Source organism: Ixodes scapularis, unplaced genomic scaffold (assembly GCF_016920785.2).
Source record: "Ixodes scapularis isolate PalLabHiFi unplaced genomic scaffold, ASM1692078v2 PGA_scaffold6__148_contigs__length_123643588, whole genome shotgun sequence".
Classification (NCBI taxonomy): Eukaryota; Metazoa; Arthropoda; class Arachnida; order Ixodida; family Ixodidae; genus Ixodes; species Ixodes scapularis.
The window spans coordinates 28,753,449-28,773,529 of NW_024609881.1; the positions used below are offsets into that span (position 1 = coordinate 28,753,449).

A 20,081-nucleotide genomic window follows, 5' to 3' on the forward strand; every position below is an offset into this window, starting at 1 on the left:
AGCAAAAAACAAAAATGCACTGGTGTTTTATTGAAAATATTTATTGTCTATTAAAAACAACGTGAAAAAAGCAGTGACCGACATTTCCCCAGACTTCACATTACGGCTCATTTCTATGATTGGATAGATGGATGGTAGTGACTAAACCCTTAGCGTCAAACAGTAGCTTTAAATTTTGCTATAAATTCCACCTTCCATTAGAAATCATCAATGTCGCCTACTGGAAAACTTGCATTCTACGCCTTTGCGTTTGCATACAGCACAGTAGGCGCCACCAGGGTGACTCCAAAAGGGAAAAAAAGAAGGGAGCATTGGATTACGCAGCTCCAAATACAATTGCTAGTGTACTTACTGGGGTCATCGATAGAGCCACTTGTCACGCTTGTGCTTTTCATAAAAGCAAAACATGACTCGAATGACTAATCTGCACGCAAACTAATGGGTGAAGTGGCATACACTTGGTCAACATGGTGGAACGTGGCTTACCAGAAGTGAGAAGGCAATTTGTGAAACTGCCCCATATTAAAGATTGTTTTGTCGTTAATTGGCTTCGTTATAAGGTCATTTCCTGCGGCATGCTCCCAGTACAAATCTTGCACGAATCCACGCAGTTGAGCCATTAGCCAAAGTTTTTTCCTGTGCAATGTCTTTACGGCTCAGTGAAGAATTATTTAGTGCCATGATTTGGTGCATCAGCCAAAGCGGTCGATGGCAGAAAAGAACCGCAGCTGCTCCAGTTGAGGTGGTCATCTGCTCTGTCTGACGTAGTCAGTGACAATGCTAATGAGTTTATAATTAAGCCAAAAAGACTACTGCCTCCATGCAGAGGAAACCTAAGGCGACAAGGATTCTCGCGGGATTTTGTGAGCGGAATTGCGTCGCTTAAAATCACTGCTGTGGGAGTTTGTCGCAGTATAAATTAACATTGGATTAGACGAAGAAAAATGAAAGATTCAAATGTGGAAAGAACAGAACAAAGGGGGCCAAACAGTGTCTCAAACTCGGCTACAATTTGTTTAGTTACCCACCTTAAACAAAGTGTCTCACGAAACACTGGTAAAAGTGCTCCTGTGGAAACTATGTTGCGTGGAGAAAGGCTCGTGTCGTATAGATGTCTACCAAGAGGCCTGTTTAAGGAAATGAAAAACGTTCGGTATAATTAAGTTCCTAATTACTTTTGATTAATGAATTCATCAATAAAAACCACTAAATTATCCCAATTTACAAGAATATAAGCACGCATAGCATTTTATGGTAGTCCGATAAAGCGCTAAATTTGGATGCATTCATAAGTTTCGGTTTCCTAATGGAGCACATCTCTACAGCAGCAGTCTTGCTCCTTGCCGCCAAACTGCACGGTTAATGTGCTTCGCCGCTCGCTCTGTGCATGACCAAAGTGAACCCATGAGTCTTTGAACGCCGTGAAATATTTTGTAAGGTGTGACGATTTAGTGGTTTCCAATGAGGCCTGGGATGATTCAAATTTACTACTTAAGAGGTAATTACTCAAAAGTAACTAAGGACCTAAATATACCAATGTTTATTAATATGTCTAAATAGTGGACCCTTTGGCAGGGACCAATATAAGACAATTTTTTTTCTGTGCTAAAACTACTTTTCGTGAAAACAATTTGGCCTGCGTTTCATGAGACACCCTGTGTATCCTTCTTCTCAATGTCACCAACAAGATATACGAGGGAACATCACGCTTCCATGCGGTCATACAAACCACTTGCACACTCAGTTTGGAAGAATCACAAACAGCAGAGCAAATCAGACACACCAAAATGACCTGGAAGTCTCAGATTCTTTGCCTTACTTATATAAAAAAACCTGACTCCTTCAGTGAAATGGTCACCATACCATTTAGGTCTATCAAACGCAAAACAGAAATCAAGAATTCAAGCTCAAAGCACAGGTAATAAGACATGCTCCGCACCTTCGGCCCATTTCGTTCTAACCGAAATGGTCACCATAATCTCAAAGTTTATTGAACATCAAAAGTTTCCGAGAATTAACATTTCCAGCTTGCCCATATGATTACTACACTTTATGGAATGTGATTTTCAAGAACAAAAATTCTACAGTGCTTCACTGTCTGCTGCACCTTAAGGGCATTGGGGCGAGGCAGGAACTCTAAACTCTAGTATGTGCACTTTTTCCGGCTCCTGCAAAAAAAAAAAAAGAGCAAAGTATGCGTTTGTGATTAGACAGCATAAGGTCGCTCTGCCTTCGAGGTATGACGACACTGGTTGACGCCATTGATGAGAAATGGAACCAGCCCAGTACGACTGCTAGCCTGGAGTCTTTTAACGTGCACCACGCATTATAGTAGTAGACTCGTTTCATTTACCTGCACTTCTGCGCCAGCTACACACAGTGCACACTGCCATACTGCCATATTCAATTTACGAGTGCAGCCTATCTTAAAACACATACCAGAAGTACACTGCCCTACACTTTTCTGGTAAATCGGTATGCTGTTCATCCAGATAATTGAAATAGGGCAGTTTTGAGCCACGGGTCTCTTTGTTTTGTTGGATTGGTGGTGGACAACCTTGTGTGTGCGTGCAGTGCTGGGCAACTGGGGCCTGTTTCTGGCGACGGTGGAGAGCCTGATGGTGATGACGACGGTGGCGGTGTTCGTGCACGAGTGCCTCTACCTGAGCGCCTGCTGGCCCACCCGGCCCCTGGTCTACAGCTCCCTGGCCCTGTCCGTGTTTCCGGTGAGTTCCTAATGGGGGCGCCGGGTCTAGGGTGGGACGACGGCTGGGCATCGGCGTATTGGCAGGACATCGGCGGGTAAAACATGGGGCTGGCAGAGTGGGGAAGAACTCCAGCAGGATGTTGGTGGGACATCCGCAGGATGTTAAGCAGACAGTTGGGCATAACATGGAATTGCACGTGGGCACTGGGTCTGGAGGTAGACGTCGGCAGGACATTGGCACATTGGCGGCAGTAAAAGATGGGGCAGTTAGAGGGGCTAAAAACTCCAGCAGAATGTCGGCAGGGCACCATCAGAGTCTCGGCAGACAACTGGGTGGAACATGGGATCGCATAGGGTGTGGAGGGAGACGTTGGCAGGATGCCGGTAGGTAATTGGTAGGGTATTGGCACGGTGGCAGGTCATTGGCAGGCAGTAAAAAATGTCGTTGGTGAAGCGGGGAAAACTTTGGCAGGATGCTGGTAGGACATCGGCAAGGCATTGTGGCATGTCTACAAAACGTCGGCAGGCACTAAAACATAAGGCCACTAAAGTGGAGGGAGATTTTGGCACAATACCAGTAGAATAAGGCATTGGCATGTCAACTGGACATCGGCAGGCAGTAAAACACGAGGCTGGTAAAGCAAGAATGTTTCCTATTTCCTTTACGTTGTTTTAAAGGAGGAAAAAAAAAAACTCAACTTCCTTAGTTTTTTTTTTCCTATGTCTTTTCCTTGGGTCTACATCTCTAGCTGCAATGTCGTTCATCTTTTCTACCAATCCTGTTGCTCTTTCTCCCTGCCTTCTTTGACTCGCGTGTGCCTCTCTTTCGTGACTGCTCACTCTCTTTCTTTCCTCCTCTCCTTCCTTCCCCGTGCTGCCTCGGCGCTGCCCACCAGGTAACCTCGGTCTGTGCCTTAGTGGCTACCGTGTTCCCTAGGGTCCACGACGCCACATCTTCTATTATCATGCTGTGAGTAGACCGGCGTCGGCGACGCACTGCATGGCAGACTGACGTTCCTGTTAGAGGCTTCCTTGGCTCTGGCGCAGTTCTCAGGCGTTTCCTAACTGGTCCAGAAACTTTCCCTTGCGCTGCGGGAGACGTCCCTTTCCTCGGGGAAAAGCCGAAAGTTACGGTGGGACGCCACACTCCGTCCCACCGTAACTTGGCGGAGCAAATGCACGGCCCCCTCGAGCCAATATACGCGTCGAAGGAAGACCCATGACCACACTATCCGTGCAGTGCTGCCTAAAACCACAAGCAGGAGAGAGTGGAAGGCCGTGTTTGTATGAACTCCCTGTGGCAGGCTATTTTCTGGGACAGTGGTGCTCAACCCTCACTGTTTCGCGGACCTCTTGTGGGTCTGCGTAGATGACAGTGGAGCCCATTCGTGATGAGGGGAAGGGAAAGTATAGGTTAGTCATGGTAATGATTTAAAAAAGCTCGAGGTACACCTAAGCATGTCTTACAAGTTGTGAATGCGAAAGCATGCAAGCCGCTCGTCCGCTCCCCTTAGTCGTCTGCTCGTCCGCTCCCTTTGTCGTCTGCTGCGTACTAGCGCGCGCGCTCTTCGGGATCTCGGAGACGATGGCGCAGCGGCCAATGGGAGCCCTGTCGACGCGCGCCAGCCAATGGAACGGAAGGCACGCGGATACTATCTGCCGTTTTCGCGCTTCCAACTGATGACGTCAGCTCGCTCCATGACACAGTTAATGCTTTCGCATGATTAAATAGATATAACTTGGGGCTGGTGCGAAGCAAACTTCTCTCATTGACATACGCCTGAGAGAAATCGCCCGAAAATCAGAACATTCCATCTCAATGTGGAAAAAGACAACTTTCATTGCCGGGCTTGACTGATGAGGCAGGGCTTTGCAGACACCTAGAATGCCTTCGCAGACTCCCATTTGAGAAGCACTGTTCTAGGGGATGATACCAGTGTCTGGAACACACAGAACAGGGTCCGGGTAAGAGTGGAGCTCCTCCTTCCCTCTTTTCCAACTGCTTGGGTTACGCCATCACCGGCGTTCCTTTGGTTAGGACTGTCACACGCTTGTCTCCGTTGCTCCGATCGATTTGACGAGGCCTAGGCGTCGGCTTTCTGCCAAGTTACAACGCAACGAAGTATAGCACGCTGCCCGGAAGGCGACTCCGGCCGGTGGGTTTACCGCGTCTTCGTTTGTGGTCTCTCGATTTCTGCTCGGCGACGTCATACTCGTGTCGAGCTGTTGCCTGCCTCCGTTCCGGTGGTGGCAAGACCGCAGGGGTGGACACAGCGGACGTCCGACCTCCTGTTAGTTGCTCTCCAGCTTGGCAGTTGAGGGAACTTCGGAATCAGGGACTTGACGCTGCGACGGCAGCGATGCTTGCCGTCACAGTGTTAACCGCCAAGATAGTGGCATCTGACGGCATGACTCGTCGGCTTTCCTGCGACATACTTTGTTGCCGCCTTGGGACTCCTCTCGACACATGGGTGGAAAAGAATGCCAGACAGACCGGTCAAGAGATGTGTTTCGTGCGCTGTAGCGCTGGGGGGAGCCGGTCTGATCGAGCGAGGAGACGACCAGGACTAGAGAGGCGTCTGTGCTCGCCTAAAAATCTCGTAGAGCATTCAAGACGGTGCCGCAGACTTCCCAGTGATTCAAGATATTTGGCGATAACATCTGGCACCTACGCCGATGTCGTCAAAAGGGAATCCGAGGCCGTCGACGTGCGAGGGGCTGGCTGTGCCGTCTGTCGCGGGGAGGAGTGTTTTGAATGCTAGTATCAACACATCTTTTTGTTTAAATGCTTGAGCAGTATGTGTTTAAGCTATCGTGAATCAAGCTTGAATACAGATTGACAAGTTTTGCCCTTGGGACTATTTGGCTCACGAAGGCTTTCTTTCCCCTTCCGCGAGGTGCGACATACGTGACAGAAGTATTTAGCGGGGCAAAACACGGCAGAGTTGCTAGACCAGAGGCGTCTAGGGGTCGTGGTTCCGGTTGCTCAAATTGCTAATGTGATGGAGTACAGGTAACTTGCGAGGTGAGGCACGTTTCAGCGAGGCTAAAACTTGGTAGCTGTCCCTCTTTGCGTTCGGGAACCAAAGAGGAACAGATCCCTTTTGTGCCCACTTGGACGAGCTTAAGAATACACTGACACACACCCCAGAATTTTTTTTTTTTTTTTTTTTGTATGCGATTTAGTATGGTGTCACAAGACTACCCTATCAATATTTTGTTATGGCGTCACATATATCTTTATTAAAGTAAAATAATGCAACTGCTGGAAACTGAAACTGGACTGGGGAGGAAGAAGCAATGGGGGAGAAAGTTGCTGGAAGTCACATGGCTACACCCAACCGTGTTTTATTAATGTTTTTCTCTGCTTCCCCAGCTGTGCGAAGCAGACAAAAAACGCGCGTGTCCCACGAAGAATGCAAAAGTTAAGCACTTTGTGCTTGGCATTTGCATGTTTTTTAAACTCTTACCAATTCATGTTCATTAGACAAGCGATGTCTTCAGCTAGGCGAAGGTGCGACGACTCGGCGATGTCTTTGTGCGAGTCAACTTGGCAGTCGGGCGTGTCGTGTGGAATGAACCTTAATTGTTTTAATGTGTAAACAATATTTCTATCGAAGCTAGACAGATTCGCCGGTACCGCAAACAATAGTTCTGAAGTAGAGGTTCCATCCCCATCATCTGCCGCCATCGCTTAGTCTGCTTCGTTCAGCCGTCCAGCCTGCAACTCTTGCAATACGGTGCCATGTTGAGAATTACACACATAATGCACAAAGTGCTTCGGATTCTTTGTGCAACTCTTTTTTTAATTAATGTATTTTTGCAGCTTTTTAGAAGCAACAAAAATGGGTATCATGTTTTTTCCCTATTTTTAATATTGAGTGTGTGCCATTGATGACCCACGACTTTGATTGTATTTGGTGTGTGTGTTTAAACCGTAGAGAATGTCATATGACCACAGAGAAGAGAATGAGCGGTAGTACTCAAACCGGCGAGTTCTCAATCGGCAATTTTTGGGTGGAAAGAAGACAAATTTTGAGCCACTAATTGTGCTCTGGGTAGTTAAGTTCCCACGCGTTATGTACAAATAAAAACCTTTGCAAACATAAATACCCCGTCAGTGCCCCTTTAAGAATTCATAATGGGTGCTAAAGTGACATACAAGAGGCGCTCAATGAAGAGCTCCAACATGGAGTATGCCTTTGCTTGTCTTTGCTGAGGCTAACTTGGTGATCACAATCTCCAAGTAGTTTTTGACGACGCTCGGGAAGTTTCTAATTGAGACAATATCTTTACATTTACTAAGTAGAAAGTTAACTAACAAATTTGAGTGGATTGACCGACCTACTGTGACGATTAGCCGCCAACATGATGTCCCTCAGGTCGCATAACGCGCATAACACAGACCGCATTAGTGTAGCTTTAATGGCTTTTTTTAAAAGAAATCTCTGATGTTTAAAAAACATTCCATGTAGTATGTGGATATGTCTGTTGTGTGTTTGTCTGCATGTATGTGCCTGCCACCCCCCGAAATTCGAACCCACGTCCCGACCTGATTCTGTATAACAGGACCGGTTTCTGCCCGTCAACGTTTTGCCGTGCATCATGGGCCAAGCACGGAAGGCTGGAGAGTAACCTTTGTGCCTCTGCCTCCTCTGCCAAGGTACCTTCCATTTTCGCTGGTGATGTACTTTGAGCTGATTGGCTGCTACGCCGGGGGCTCGGAGCAGCTTGTGCAGCGGCTCATCAACGAGGAGATGCCGCTGCGGGGACCGCCCATCTGCTGCATCCTCTGGTGCTGCCCCTCGCCCTCCTTCTCCAAGTGAGCACACCCTCTCTCTCTCTCTCTTTTCTATCTCATACACTGCATTTCTTTTAAATTCTCTCTTTCTATCTCTCAGACTCATTCTTCCTCAGACTTTCTTTCCTCTCTTTTTCTTTCTCTCACTTTCCTTTCTCACTCTCTCTCTTTTGCCCTCCAGCTTTGGGTGACCTCCATTGGGATCTCATCTCAGTTATTGATTTTTAGTTCCAGGAACAGCTTGCAGGGCTGGACTGTTATAAATAATAAAATGAAATACCAAAAAAAAAAAAAAAAATTGTTTTTGGAACATGGTCAGATATAATGAATCAATGAAGGCTGTTAACTAAACAAAATCACGCCTAGGTTTTTTGGCATTTATTATAGGTGTCTCAAATAGCGGCCTGGCTCTTTAAATCGACTGCGAAAATTGGTTTCTTTAACCTAACGCACTACGATTTTGTGCAGCGTTGTTTACGGGTGGTGCATTTTTTCTATAAAATTTACAAAGAGCAAACTTGCCTGAGGAAAAGGTAAAAAAAGAAAAAGGCTTATCTCCTAAGGAAACGCTGCGAAGCCACCGGTCTTCAAACAGTAGGGCACAGCTTCGCACGGGAGACGAGAGATGGTGCATGCGGTCGAGACGCCAACTGCCGCCAACGAACGAGCACACAGCGTCGAGAGCTGGCTTCGTTAGCAGACAATCTTTTCGACTCAAAAGTGGTGCACATTCTGCAGGCAGCGATAACTCTTGCAAATCAGACGACATAAGTACCCCGAGAAAAACTGTCAAAATAACCCGACAAACCATTTTTTTAATCGATTATGTGTCCATTCATTGCATTTTATTAGTAAGGATGGTAAAATCATGCATTGGCAACTGACATTCAAAAAGCTCTCGCTGCTTTTGAGTCAAACAGATTGTCTGCTAATGACGCCAGCTTTCGGTGCCATGTGCTCGTTTGTTGGCGGCAATTGGCTTTGCAACCGCCTGCGCCATCTCTTGTCTTCCGTGCCAAACAGCGCCCTATTGTTTGAAGACCGATGGCTTCGCTGTGTTTCCATATGAGTTAAGCCTTTTTCTTTTTTTACTTTTCCCTCGGGTAAGTTCGCTCTTTGCAAATTTTGTAGAAAAAAATGCACCACCCGTAGACAATGCTGCACAAAATCGTAGCGTGTTAAGTTAAGAAACCGATTTTTGCAGTCAATTCAAAGAGCCTGGCCGCTATTTGATACACCCTATATATGGATAGAAACAGAGGGAGAGGAGAAGAGAGTGCACAGGGACATCAGAGCGCCGAGCTCTAGTCTGAACGGTCAGTGCGTAGACGCAAAGCTAGCCGTCTTTATCTCTGCTCGCTGTTCGAACGCTGGCCTCCGGCATTCATGACCAAACTGTGTGTCAATAGTAGTGTCACGTGATGTCATGTCACGTGAATAACGTCTGCAAAATTTATTTAAGTTTACCTGAAAGGCCCAAAGGCATTACATAGGTGCGTGATAAAAAGAGGAAATGAGACATACATATGAAAGCATGGACATACATATAAAAGCGAGACATACAAATAAAAGCATTAAAATAAATGTCAAATCATGTTGTTAGTGACCCTTTGGCGTAACAGACGGGATAAGTGACTGAAACGATAGTTTCCGTCAATGATTCACCGAGATTCCAGAGAAGGGATTTAGAGACAGGACTCGGTGGCCAAGACGCTGATGTTACATGCGTACAATGATGTTATGAAACGGGCTGCCCTTTTTTGAATTGCCTCTAAATGAGTTGTTAGGTATGCCTGTGATCAGACACGTAGCCAGGGGGGCGGCCCATGGGGCCCGGGCCCCCCCCCCCCAAAATCTTTGATTTTGCTGGGACGTCCTCTCCCCCCTCTCCCTCATACAGCATTTTGTCATGGGCTGTCCCCCCCTGAAACAAAATCCTGGCTATATGCCTGCCTGTGATGGACTCCAGATAGAAGATGCCAATTATAATTTGGGTCCTACATATGTTTTGTATGCTAGTAGTTTTCGTATACATGGGGGTGGGGAGGATCTATTTATAGCTTCGCTTAATGTAACCAAGTATGCGTTATGCATCAGCAGCTATTGATTTTATGTGGTGCTGCCAAGGTAGGTTTGATGGCAGATGAATGCCAACGTACCTGTAACAGGATTCCGACTTTACGAAGTCAATGTGAACAAAGTAAGAGCATATAATGAAATATCACGTTTTCTAACAAAAAAAACTTGCATTTTTTGGTATTTAGTTTTAACTAAACACGACGCTGTAACTTGTGCAGCATCCTGGCTGTCACCGCGGTTCATTTGCAAGATACAACAAGGAACCAAGAATATTTTTTTTTTTCAGAAGCCCTTTACATTGCCTGTAACCACCTTGCCATCTTGTGCATTGTCCTCCTCCCCCCCGTGGTTGCAGACGGAGGTATCGAGTGCTCCGGGTGGTGGTGTATCAGCTGTTCTTCATTCCCCTCATACTGGTCACCATCATCTTCATCTGTACACTCACCGGAATTCACGAAGGGGACAAGGTGAGTCGGGGGCTTGTTCCACCCCTCTTTACGTGCTACATTATATTCATCAATGAGGTGAGAGCAGCAGGGAGCAGCCTCAGTTGCCCTGCCTCTAACACAAGGTTCCTTTTTTCAACGATGTTTCAACATGTCGTGCACCTCGAGCGCGTGCACGTGCAGCTAAAGCTTAGTGGAAGGCAGGGAGTGCACATGCACAGAAGAAGCACAGTGGAAAGCATGGAGAGTGTGTTCGCAGCTGAAGCACAGTGGAAGTCGTGGAGGGCATGCACACAGCCAAAGCGCAGTGAAGGGCATGAATGGCATGCGTGCAGCCAAAGCACAGTAAACGGCATGGAGAATGCGCAGATAAAGCACAATAAAAGGCATGGAATATGCACAGCGGAAGCACAAGGGAGGGCATGGAGAGTGCACATGCAGCCGAAGCACAGTGGAAGGTATGAAGCTTGCACATCCAAAGCACAGTGGAAGGCATGGAGAGCACACGCGAAGCCAAAGCACAGTGAAAGGCAGGGAGTGCACGTGTGCAGCCAAAGACAGTAGAAGGCATGCAGCGCTTGTGCGCAGCCAGAGACAGTTGAAGGCACGGCAGAGCGCGTGTGCACAGCCAAAGCACAGTGGAAGGTGTCAAACGCGTGCTGGAGGCCTGGCATTCGAAAGCCGCGCCCTGTCGTTTTCATTCTGCCGGCGAATAAAGACTTGGAAACTTGCCCTAAAGTGCATTCAGCATTAAAACGTCTGCTTCTGTGTTAATGTGTCCTTACCAAGAAAGTGCCACCTCACGGACGGTCGGATTGTCTCCGAACTCATGCTCAAACTGCCGGTCGGTCGTCATGCGAGGGTGGCTGGTTTCCTGTCGCCACTGAGCCCATCGCTCTTGTTTCAGAATTGCATCTCTCGCTCATCTCCCTCTGCCTTGTTTTCTTTGCACCTTTGGCGGTGCACAAAACCCGCAAGCAAGGGCTTTTATAGTGCGTTTCAATGCTGTTGAGCGCTCGCCGTGGGAAGCCTCCAATCTGAGAGCTGTTGCCGATTGCACGTGAAACGCGGAAGTGGCAACTGCAAGCTCTTTTCCATCAGAGCTACATGCCGGGTGCAGATACGAAAAGTGCTATGGGCTAGGCCAGGGGTGGCCAGGCTGAGCCGGCCTAAGAGCCGCAAACAAAACCACGAAGCTTCCAAGAGCCGCAGGGGGGGGGGGGGGGCAATCTTTTCCAGAGCGATAAACGAAACTCGAAGTACTTTCAATCTACCCAAGTCAAAAGCAGTCAAACTATACGTAAGGTAGCAGTCGCACCAGACTACCAAACCGCAGCCTGTCTTTCGATTTAAAACGCGTTTCATTTCTCAGTTGGGGGAATTGCTCGTGTGGCTGGGAGGGTGGCCGGGGGGGGGGTGTAGGGGAGGGGGCCGCGAGCCGCACTTTAACACGCAAAGAGCCGCATGCGGCTCCCGAGCCGCAGCTTGGCCACCCCTGGGCTAGGCTCATAGATGCTATGCGTTTAAAAATACGGTCGATCATCCTCGCCCCCATAAGAAACGCAACTTTGTCTCGTCGTTTTCCCGACATTGCGTCGAAGCATTCGGTCGACGAATTCATTCTGACCAGCCTTTGGACGGTGTCCCGGTTGGCGAGTCTCAACTGCAGCTTCGTGTCGCGTCCAGAGGTGGACTTACCGACAAGCAAAATTTGAGGGGCGGTCAATTTTCGGAAGGCGGCTAAGGTGTTGCCATTGGCGACCCATTGAAAGCCAGCCACACTCGCACAGATAGACGAAAACGGGATTCATTCTCAATTTATCTGAAAAATTGACGGCAGCAATGTACAGGGTGTCTCAGCTAACTTGGCTGACTTGTGCCGGGACTTGAAGAAGGCTGGTGCAAGCTATGCGTGTCGAACCGACGCAGTATTTGCAACTCCAGCAACCCATAGGTGTCGTCACTTTAGACAAAATATGGCAGCCAAAAACAGGTCAGGTCATGTCATGCGCCAGCTCCACACACAGTGCTAAAGTTCAGCAAGGCACGCATTTGCTTCAAAATTTTTTGCCCCAATATTTGTATGCGACGTTTCAAACCTGCGGCGGTTGTGCTGGCATAAGTGTGCCTCCAGAGGCTTAGCCCTCTTCCAGGAAGCGATGGAAGGACTGCCTACTGTCCTTTTACAGCGCCAATGAACGTTGATGAACACCTAACACCTGGTTCACGCAGCTGCATAGGTTACGTTCAGGGTGTCCTGGGCTACACGCTGATACGACAAGGTTGACAAATTCGCAGCCAACTGTTGCATCGCGTGAACCGCAACATGCAGTCACGGAAGCCGCAAGGGACGAGCAGAAGTTGCGAAAGGACCTGTTTTGACTGCTTCACTGTTTTCCCGCCAAGTTTTGCTGGAATCACAAATTGTTGACAGTCCCATTGAACAAGTTAAAGGTGTTAATTATTTTTATTTTTTTGTGACGCATGAAATTGTTTAGTTAACATAGAATCATGAGCTAGTGCCTTAAATGTTAACTAGTTCACAAACCCTTCAATGTAAAAGTTGTTGAGTGTGTTGAGAAACATTCTGTCCTATTTATCAAGGTAGCCTTCGTGCGTCTAATTTTCGCTATCGCTCGAGATTTAAAAAAAAAATACCATGTGACTGCCCATCAGCACGTGAGTTCTCAAATGGAACTCCTTCAAGTACAGGGGTTTTTCAGAGTGCCCTCGTGGTTTCTCTGTCTTCCCATTTTTGTTTTTACCGTCCCCGTCCCCGAGTTAAATGTTTTTCCGGTTTAATATGCACTATTTTAGCGGATCTAAGCCACCCGTCAATGCATAACTATAAGCCAGACACTCCCTGGGTAGGTTAATTATTGTTTACAAGCTCTGTGGGCTCCTGATCTGCTTTGCTGCATCAATGTCGACACATCGTTTGGTTATCGGTCAAGGCATATGGAATCCCTCGAAATTGAAACCTTGGGAAAAAAATTGTTCTGGTGAATTGCAATGTTAGTGCCATAGTCGTTTGGAATTATTTTTTAAATCTCGCGCAATATGGTTAAAAGGTTTCTCCAGCCGAAAATGGGGGCTGTTAGTTTCATATAGAAACTTTGTAACAGGTACCAGAACCTCCTCGTGGAAGTGTCCCCGAAATTTAGGCTCGCGATTTGAAGAATGAGGCATGCGAAATGCCTCTGGAAATTCCCGTATTGCAACTCGTTCGATCGACGAGCCTTGAGGTAACAGAATCAGGATGCCGTCTCCTTAGGACGGTTCTTCCTCTGTCCTCCTCGTCTTCTATACGTTGCTTCCCTTCCCGCAGTTCCGCCTATTGGCGGGACGGAGGGTCCGAGAGTGGCTCAATGTTGATCAGGAGGTTAACCGCAAAAGGCGGGACATTTAGATTGGTGGCTGTGGTAGGCATCCTGTTAGGTCGCGGATTTTGTCGAGCGGTGAAACTAAAATGTGTCTATCAGAATTTGAGCTTCTTGAGTTAATTTCCTAACGAAATCTTGGTTATTTTAGTTTAATAATTTGGCAAGGTAATTAAAAGTATGTAAAATTGCACAAAGCGCGAAGATCTACGATCACTATTTTCAGGCGGGAGAGGGCCTTTTAATGTTTGAAAACAGCATGTATGTTTTCAACAGTTGAGGGGGAGGGTAGTTTTCAACGGTTTCCTAGTGCGGCAAAAAGAAGGGTGGCCATAATTCTCAGTGTAGAAGACAGGACGGAGGTGGGTGAGGCTTTTCAGTGAGGCAGAAAGAAAAGCTGTGCTGCTAGTCAGGTGAAAGTAAAAATGAATATTGTTCCAAACATCTTCAAATATCAAGTGCCTTCGTTGATTATTTTTAAACGCTGGTTAAATGTTGTTGCCCAAAGTATGCCAAATTAAATTGCAGTGGAATCTCGTTAAATCAAATTCGAGGGGGACCGAAAAGTTGTTTGAATAATGTGGAGTTTAAATGGTTTTTAGTCATGGGACTCGTATGAGACCTGCGTGTTAGTTATTTGTGAGTTTGAAATAAGAGGGTTTAAATTATTGAGATTGCCCTGTATACGGCAAGTTGCCCACTCGTACGTCTACTGTACAGAAAAAAAAAGGGTATTTCCAAATGTAACCACGATGCACTTCCCGTGCGCTCCAAAGCTTTCAATAGTATAGTTAACTGATTTAGTCATTTTCAATGATGCTCCGCAAGTTTCTAGTTAGAGCCATATGTTTATCTTTACCTATTAAAAAAGAATGAGTGAACAAATTTTAGTTAATTATCTGACTCATCGTGATGATTAGTCTGCCTGGCCATGCAACTCGTTTACAAAGACCACATTAGTCTATGTTGTGCAGCTTTTTTAAAACAAATCTGTAAAGCCTAAAAAAAAGCACCCTGTATATTTGGTAGCTCAGTTCTTTGGGGGCCAAAATTAGGTTTTCGTCTGGGGATTAGGGACTTACAAAGCCCGGAGAAACCAAGGTAGGGGTAAACATGACCTCTTTGACCAGAGTCTGGATGTATAATTCACCAAAAAAGTGCTAAAGTTAGACTTCACTGCTAGTAGTTTGGCATTCGTCTGGCATCTTTGGGCCTAAATTGCCAAATGAATGCCAGAATTGCTTAACTTTTAATTCGGTTTTCATGCGACAACGTCTGGCCTAAGTTGTCAAAGAAGTGCCGAGTTTTGGACTTCGCTGCAGGTTCTTCAGTTCATACGTGGCTTCTTTGGCTCAAGTCTGGCACTCTGACGATTATGTGGCGAGCCAAAGAGCCGTAAAAATGCCAAGGAAAAGGGTTCTGGCACTAACTGCCCAGAACAAGTCTGTATTAGGCCCAAGTCAGGCTTCTAGGATTAGTAAGCTCGTGCGGAGTTGGGCGTTTCTCCGGCGCGCCACGTGCGTCTTGGCCTCAGGTGGCACCCCCCCCCCCCCCCCGGCACAGATGGAGGCGACGAATGCGTCGCCGTACCTGATGCTGCTGCAGGCGGGCTCGTTCCTGCTGGGCACGTACGGCTTTGTGATCTTTGTGAAGCTGGCCTCGCGGCCGCTGCCCCAGCAGCTGCTGCTGCGGCGCAAGTTCACCCTGCTCCACCTGCACTTCACCCTGACCCGGCTGCAACTGGTGGCCTTCAAGGCCGCCGGGCTCACGGGCGTGCTGCCCTGCGTGCCCCCCGTGGCCTCCGTCGTCACGGGCGTCTGTGAGTCCCCCTCCCGCCTCTTTTTTGAGGGGGGTAACAGAGTTGGTGGGAAGAGAAAGAGGACGTAGAACGAGAGAGAAAATGCATGGAATGAAAGAAGGGTTAGAGTGAGAGAGAGAAAGTAGGATGAGAAGGAAAGGAAACGGAATGCAAGAAGAGATAGAATGAGAAAGGAAGGGGATAGAACGAGAAAGAGGAGATAGGATGAGAAGGAAAGGGATGGGGAAGGAGAGAGAGAAGATAAACAAAAAAAGGGACGAGGTGGAACGAAAAAGGAGAAAATGGGATAGGGCGACAAAGAGGGGATGGAACGACAAAGAAAAAGTGGATTGAGAAGGAGGGGATGGAATGAGAAAGGGAGCATAGAATGAGGGAGAGATGAGATAGGTAGCATGTGAATGAAAGGGGGTGGAAGAAGAAAGAAGAGATAGGATAAGAAAGAGAAGGCAGAATAAGGAACAAAGAGAAGAAAATGGGATAGAACACGAAAGAGGAGATGGACCAAGAGTGAGACGAGATAGAATGAAGAAGAGAAGGAAAGCAGATGGAACAAGGAAAAAGATAGAATAAGGAAGAGAGGAAATGGAATGAGACAGAGAAATTAGAGTAGGGAAAACGGGAGATAGAATGAGAATTAAAGGGGATAGGACGAGAAAGATTGAGAAAAGAGGGAATAAAACGATAACAGAATAACAGATTAGTGGAAGACGAGAGCAGGCGCACTGTTGAGTGTGTTTGTTTTACTGTTGCACATTGAAGTTGTCCAGTTGCTTTTCTGTGTTAGTTTTTCTTGATGCAGTGCATGCTGCCAATGTTTTTCTTTTTGAAGTAAAAGAGAAAGAGGAAGACAACAGAAGGCACCCTGTTAGGTTCGTTTGTTTTGCCACAAGAAGCAATTGTTCATTTACTTCTTAGTTTTACTCTTCCTGGATACAATGCATGTCACCAGCATTTTCTTGAAAAATAATGCTAGAGAATACTAGGTAATGACCTTGCAAGTGATACTTTGGAAGACTCGGAGTGGGAACTTGCGTTTCACTACGAGTGTGTGCTGTTTGCCGCTTCAAGGCAAGGCGCCGTCCTACGGATTCCCAGCAAGCTGGTTTGAATCCCGGCCAAGGTGCCACTGCCTAACAGGGGTTCGTTCCGGAGAAGTTGCAGCAGAATCAGAATTTTCGTCGCATGAAAAAACAAAGAAACAAGGTGGTCAAAATTAATCCTCAGTTCTCCACTAGGGCATGCTCACTTATCTCTTTTGTAGTAGGCTGGATCGCGGATCGGTAGCCCGATGGGAGCACCACCAGCGGCCATTGTTTGACACCAGGCAATACGTGCAAGTCTATGGGAGGAATGAATAAAAATTAACTTTTCGAAGATCCTGTGATGCATTTTATAAAGAAACTATTATGAGGTTTTGCAGGTCAAGTAGGCCAGAATTTGCAGTTGTGAATAACTGTTGAGAAGCTAATTGAATTACACAAACACTGTGCCGATCTCTGTCGTCTGTTACCATTGATGGACCTTAGCGGGGTTCCACTGACTTCCAGCGATCTTTTCTCAAGATTAATGACCAGAACTATAAGTAGAAGCGATAGAAACAAAAACAATCGCAACCAAGGTGTCATGTGCACCGTGCGATGCCTCAAACACTATCTAAATCCTTTGTAAATAAAAACATAAAAGTAAACATAGAAGCAAACTTTTCTGGCTGCCTACATGACGGCATGCCTTCCACTGGCTGGTGATGGTGTTACAAATGGAAGATGAAGAAGACGAGGGGGATCGAGAGCGCGAGTCTTTGTGAACGAGATGGAGCCGAACAGTAAAAGAGTAAGGTCATCCTGACCGAATTGTCTATCTTTCTTGGGGGAGGGGGGAGGGAAGGGAAGGGGAAGGGAGAAGGAGGGGGAGGGAGGAGGGGGGAAGGACTCGACGGAGGATAGAAGAGTTTTTTTTACCCTAGATCTTTAGTGCAAGAAGTATTGACATTACAACACAAACACAATTCCTAGAAATCTTCGTTGAAGTTGGTCAGCCAAAATATAATATTGTCACGGGTGGTGACCAAAAGAGCAATAAATAAACAGAAAGAAATAAACGTTTAATGTGGCGAACTTGTGCCAAAACTAAAAGGGTACAAAGATAATAACAGAGCGTCGCGGGCGTCGAAGTCGGCGTAGCAGCACAGTCGAACGCTGGGGCGAAACTGAATCCTGCTTGCCAGGCGGAGCCGCTTTTGTACACGCGTTGGCTTCTGGAGCATTCGATGTAGAAGGTTCGACGCGTAGAACATTCTAACCTCGAATCAGCTAGACGGTTCTCGAATTCACCAGTACATCACATTACAGTGTAAACAAAAATGTGTAGCCGTGGCCAGGAATCGAACCCTGGCCATTCGCGTGGGAGGCAAGCGCGATAACCGTTAGGCTACGGCCGCGCTGCCTACTTGGCGTGCGGCAATATGAATGAGAGAAATCACTTTTTCACGTTTTTCTCATAGGGTTCTATGCATTTGCTGGTGTCAAGCAATGGCCCCCGGTGGTGCTGCCTGACCCAGCAAAACAAGCCTCAACCCGCGATCCAGCCTGTTACTATAGGCATCAGTGGGCATGCCAGATGCCCTTCGTGGGTTTGGCACGTATAACCCCCAAATTTGACTTTGGCTACAAGATCGTGCCCAGCAGAAGCTGTATCTTAGCAAAAAGTCGGCCACTACTTTGAGGCTTTTGCGAGGTCCTATCCTTTATTTCTTTTTGGCCACCACTGCCGTACCCTGCTGACTTTTCTCAATTTGCTGTTTCCCTTTCCGTCTCCGCGTTTGTTTCTGACCACAAGTTCTTCCCTTTCCTCGTTTTTCCAAATGTTCTGCTTATCTGGTCAGCATACATTGTTCTATGAACAAAAACCGAGATGGGCAAAAGGGGGACAGGACAAGCCTCGGAATTATCGGAAAATTTACTGACAAGCTACCTCTTTAGTATGATGTAAAATACCGAGCATCTGCCCATTCCGTAATAAGCACCCACCCCTCAATTTTGTAACATTCAGAAAATATACAAAAGACATATTTTTACATATCTTTGACCTAAGGAGTGCCCATCCCCAGTTTTATATCCTCAAATTATGAGCGGGCATTATCTCTGAATTTTGCGGTAGTCTGAACACAAAGACAGAAAAGGACACAAAAAAACACAAAAAATCAAACAGTACGGTCCGCTGCCCAGGTTGCGCACGTCAGGGTGGCAACAACCTGGCCCAACCAAAAAGACGAAACAAATCCTTCTTTTTGTTCTCCCCACCAACAGCCAGGACGATACGTCCTGGCCAAATGATGACCTCAGCAGAAATGGTGTTACGTAGTCACAGCGGAGGATACGCGAACATTGCCGACTGGGAAGGACAGTCGTCTTTGGTCCATACCTGCAATCACAAGTTTCGCAGGTCATAAAATCGGAATTTAGCTTTCTTTTACACTTTTTTTTGATCGCACACCGAGAGTTAGCTCACTCCATTTTTTCACCCGATTTGCTTTTGCTTAAATGTGCGCTATCTCTCGGGACATAACGGTAAGTGCATCGTGTTCCCTCATTTCCGACGGAAGGGCACGCTGGAGCCAACTGTCGCGTAATCGGGGAACATTTCCAACCCGCACGTAGCTTGGCCGAAGGTTTTACAGTGTTTGCGACATCAAACCTGCACACTTGCCATCTGCAAAAAATAGTCGCTCGGAACATTGTCAAAATTATTTCGAGCTCGTGACAAAAGAATGATGCACAAGAAATCGTAGAAACGTGCGCCATAGCATCTCGAGGTCTTGCCCACCTAAAATTCTTAAAAGTGGGGTGGGCGACATCTCGGCAGGTAAGCGGGAGAAGTTTAGAAAAGGCCAAAAGGAACGCCCATCTTGCCGCGCAGATCCAGCACGGCTACGTGGGAGATGTGCTGAACTCGAAGCTCGAATTAGTCAGCCCAGGAAACAATGTTTTCCCGTCGTGGAGGATGTCGTTTGCACACCTGCGACGAACACCGCCAGGCAACATCAATCAAAATTTTGCGCGGCGCGAACGTTGGTTCTGTGAAAGCACGTTTCGAAACCGCAATGTTCCAGGCTCGGAAGTAATCCTAAGAACGAAAAGAGTAGTCGAAGTTTTTTTCAGTTATGAACGAGAGAAATCATCATTCTGTGGTTCTGTTATATATTCCCTTTGCCTCGCCTATCAGTCTCCTTTAATCTTATGTTCTGCGGTCGAATTCCCGGAGATTAGGTGTTCACTGACCCCGTGATTCAGGGTTAACTTACTGCCTGTGTTAGGGATTTTTGAATTTTTTTGGGGGGGCAAATAAATTGAATTTAGTTTATCAACAAAACAAAGTTTCATTTTGTTATCCCTCTGCTTTTTCCTTCCTTCAAACGTTTGCCGACATTCTGGTAGAATCGGGGAGAATGGACAAAAAAAGTAAAGTTCCTTTCTCTGCTTCATTTTTTCTTTATCGCGTATGTCCTACGGCTCTGCGACACTCGAGGAGAATGGATGTTCGCGGATCACGGGGTGTGCGGACCATTTCTGGGGGTAGGCAATGGCCATGTTTTTTTGGAAATCAATGTTTTGCCCAAAAGGTGGGGTAAGCAATGATTTGGGGTACTACAACACGCAGATTGAAAGTGTGTCTAGGGTTCCAACAGGAGGCACCAGTGTGCCACTGTGTTATCTTGTCGTAGGCAGCTACGAGGGAATGCAGCGCCACTGATCTCTATTGTACGGTAGACTCTTATTAATTCAAACTTTCGGATAATTCAAACTAACATGCAGGTCCCATCCTATGCGCCTCTATGGTAGGAAACTCCCGG

The 20,081-nt window shown here is 46.8% G+C and overlaps 1 protein-coding gene across 1 annotated transcript in view; it reads left to right on the plus strand.

Annotated features, from left to right (window-relative positions):
- The window catches only part of LOC8033351 (organic solute transporter subunit alpha), a 35,874-nt gene that overhangs the window by 7,541 nt on the left and 8,252 nt on the right, over positions 1-20,081 (plus strand). Inside the window, exons 3-7 of the mRNA XM_040500736.2 lie at positions 2,575-2,726; positions 3,604-3,677; positions 7,371-7,529; positions 9,943-10,054; positions 14,977-15,232. Coding sequence (XP_040356670.1) covers positions 2,575-2,726; positions 3,604-3,677; positions 7,371-7,529; positions 9,943-10,054; positions 14,977-15,232 — 753 coding nt within the window. The remainder of the gene's footprint in view (positions 1-2,574; positions 2,727-3,603; positions 3,678-7,370; positions 7,530-9,942; positions 10,055-14,976; positions 15,233-20,081) is intronic.